This window comes from Pseudophryne corroboree, chromosome 6, assembly GCF_028390025.1.
Source record: "Pseudophryne corroboree isolate aPseCor3 chromosome 6, aPseCor3.hap2, whole genome shotgun sequence".
NCBI classification, from domain to species: domain Eukaryota; kingdom Metazoa; phylum Chordata; class Amphibia; order Anura; family Myobatrachidae; genus Pseudophryne; species Pseudophryne corroboree.
In genome coordinates, this window is record NC_086449.1 from 66,023,712 (window position 1) to 66,026,007 (window position 2,296).

Consider the following 2,296-nt stretch of genomic DNA (forward strand, 5'->3'; position numbering starts at 1 on the left):
CAGAGTAAGGTAATTATATTATACATAAGAATATATTTATAAATACACAAACATCTATAGAATGCAAGGTGATACCTCTGTCAGGGTGTAATTAGATATTATTGTGCAGATATTGTCTTGTTATCAACACTTAAAAAGTTTTTTCCTTAACAATGGATATATATATTTAAGATGGGTTGTAGGGTGTTGGGTGTGGGCATGTGGCGGGTGCCTGTGGGGTGTAAAGGGCACTAGTATATGAGGCAATGTGAATAAGATTTTGCTACTGTGAGGTGTAATTTGGATTGTTAGTACAATTGTGTGAGCACACCCTTTTATTGTGAGACCACACCCCTTTTATGGCAAGGGTCTTTGGCAAGCACTAACGGAAAGGGCTGATGGGGAGATGGTTTCCCAACCTCTCCAGGACCACTTTAAGCCCAATTTACCATATTTCCTACCACCAGGACTACCCACAATTCTTATAAAGAAGTATTCAATTTACACTTCAAAATCACACACTGTGTAAAATAACTGTCAGAAGATCACATTATCCCCATTCCCATGGTGTGTGCAGAGACAATGGTGGCATCCTGCTGCATCAGCTGACAGTTGGTGTGACAGGATCAGTAGCATCTATGGTCAGTGCAGGAGGTGAGGACTGTATAATCTGCACATTCTAAGGTCAGAGTATAAGAATAATACAATTGTCATATAAAAATTAATAGACTGTGAGTACTATACAAGTATTGGTAACTGCTGCAGGAGTGTAGACATTTCTGTGCTACACATCTGACTGGAAAATGGGGATAGAGCAGTTTGACAACATACACAACTTTAAAACCAATGGCTAATGACTGGGTCATTTTTATTAGTGCATATAAATATATATAATATTCAGTATATATAATTACACTATTACTGTAATGGTAAATTTACCCTGGTAACCTTTCTGCTTTTAAATATAATTTTTCTTATAGGACTATTAAGGAGCAGAATCCCAACTAACAATAGTGTGGAAAGGAACATGATTCTCTGATCAAGTCAACTACAGACGTCATTTCTTCTTGCACCTCAGGGTGACTCGCAAATACTTAAGTTTCTCATTTTTTAGATAGGAGAAACCTTCTACAGCTAATTTATTTCTCATCTAATACATGATGAGTCTCACAGAAGAGAGAACACATTTGTGCTCTGAGTGTGACAAACACTTTACATGTAAATCAGCACTTCTCATACATCAGAGGAGTCACACAGGAGAGAGACCATTTACATGTCCTGAATGTAGCAAGTGTTTCTCTTATAAATCACATATTAGTAGACATCTGAGGATTCACACAGGAGAGAGACCATTTCAATGTTTTGAATGCAGCAATTCTTTCTCTCATAAGACACAGCTTGTTAAACATCTGATGATTCACACAGGAGAAAAGCCATTTAAATGTTCTGAATGCAGCAAGAGATTTATCGAGAAGAAAGAACTTATTAAACATCAGAGGATTCACACAGGAGAGAAACCATTTAAATGTTCTGAATGCAGCAAGTGTTTTTCCCAGAAGGCATCTCTTGTTATACATCAGAGGATTCACACAGGAGATAAACCATTTAAATGTTCTGAATGCAGCAAGTGTTTTCCCCAGAAGGCACAGCTTGTTATGCATCAGATGAGTCACACAGGAGAGAAACCATTTAAGTGTACTGAATGCAGCAAGTGTTTTACTGAGAAACAAATTCTTGTTAGTCATCAGAGGACTCACACAGGAGAGAAACCATTTAAATGTTCTGAATGCAGCAAGTGTTTTTCTCAGAAGGTACAGCTTCTGAGACATCTGATGATTCACACAGGAGAGAAACCATTTAAATGTTCTGAATGTAGCAAGTGTTTTTCCCAGAAGGTACAGCTTGTTAGACATCAGAGGACTCACACAGGAGAGAGACAATTTAAATGTTCTGAATGCAGCAAGTGTTATGCTGAGAAGAGAGGACTTGTTATACATCAGAGGAGTGACACATTAAAGAAACCATTTACATGCCCTGAACGCAGCAAGTGTTTTAAACAACACATATCAGGGGTCATTCCAAGTTGATCGCTAGCTGCCGTTGTTCACTGCGCAGCGATCAGTGGAAAAAAACGGCCAATCTGCACATGCCTAGGCATCGCAATGCACACGTGCGTCGTACGGGTGTAAAGTCCATTGTGGTTTTGCACTGGTTCTAGCAACAATTCCAATCACACAGCCAGGCGCAAGGAAATTTACAAAAAGAGGGCGTTTCTGGGTGTCAACTGACCATTTTCAGGGAGTGTTTGGAAAAACAC

At 38.9% G+C, this 2,296-nt stretch overlaps 1 protein-coding gene across 1 annotated transcript; it reads left to right on the plus strand.

Annotated features, from left to right (window-relative positions):
* The first annotated feature begins 1,139 nt into the window (after positions 1–1,139).
* Positions 1,140–2,066, plus strand: LOC134934292 (gastrula zinc finger protein XlCGF8.2DB-like). Its single transcript, XM_063929757.1, has one exon. It carries the CDS (start codon positions 1,140–1,142, stop codon positions 2,064–2,066), a length of 927 nt encoding a protein of 308 aa, XP_063785827.1.
* The last annotated feature ends 230 nt before the right edge of the window (positions 2,067–2,296 follow it).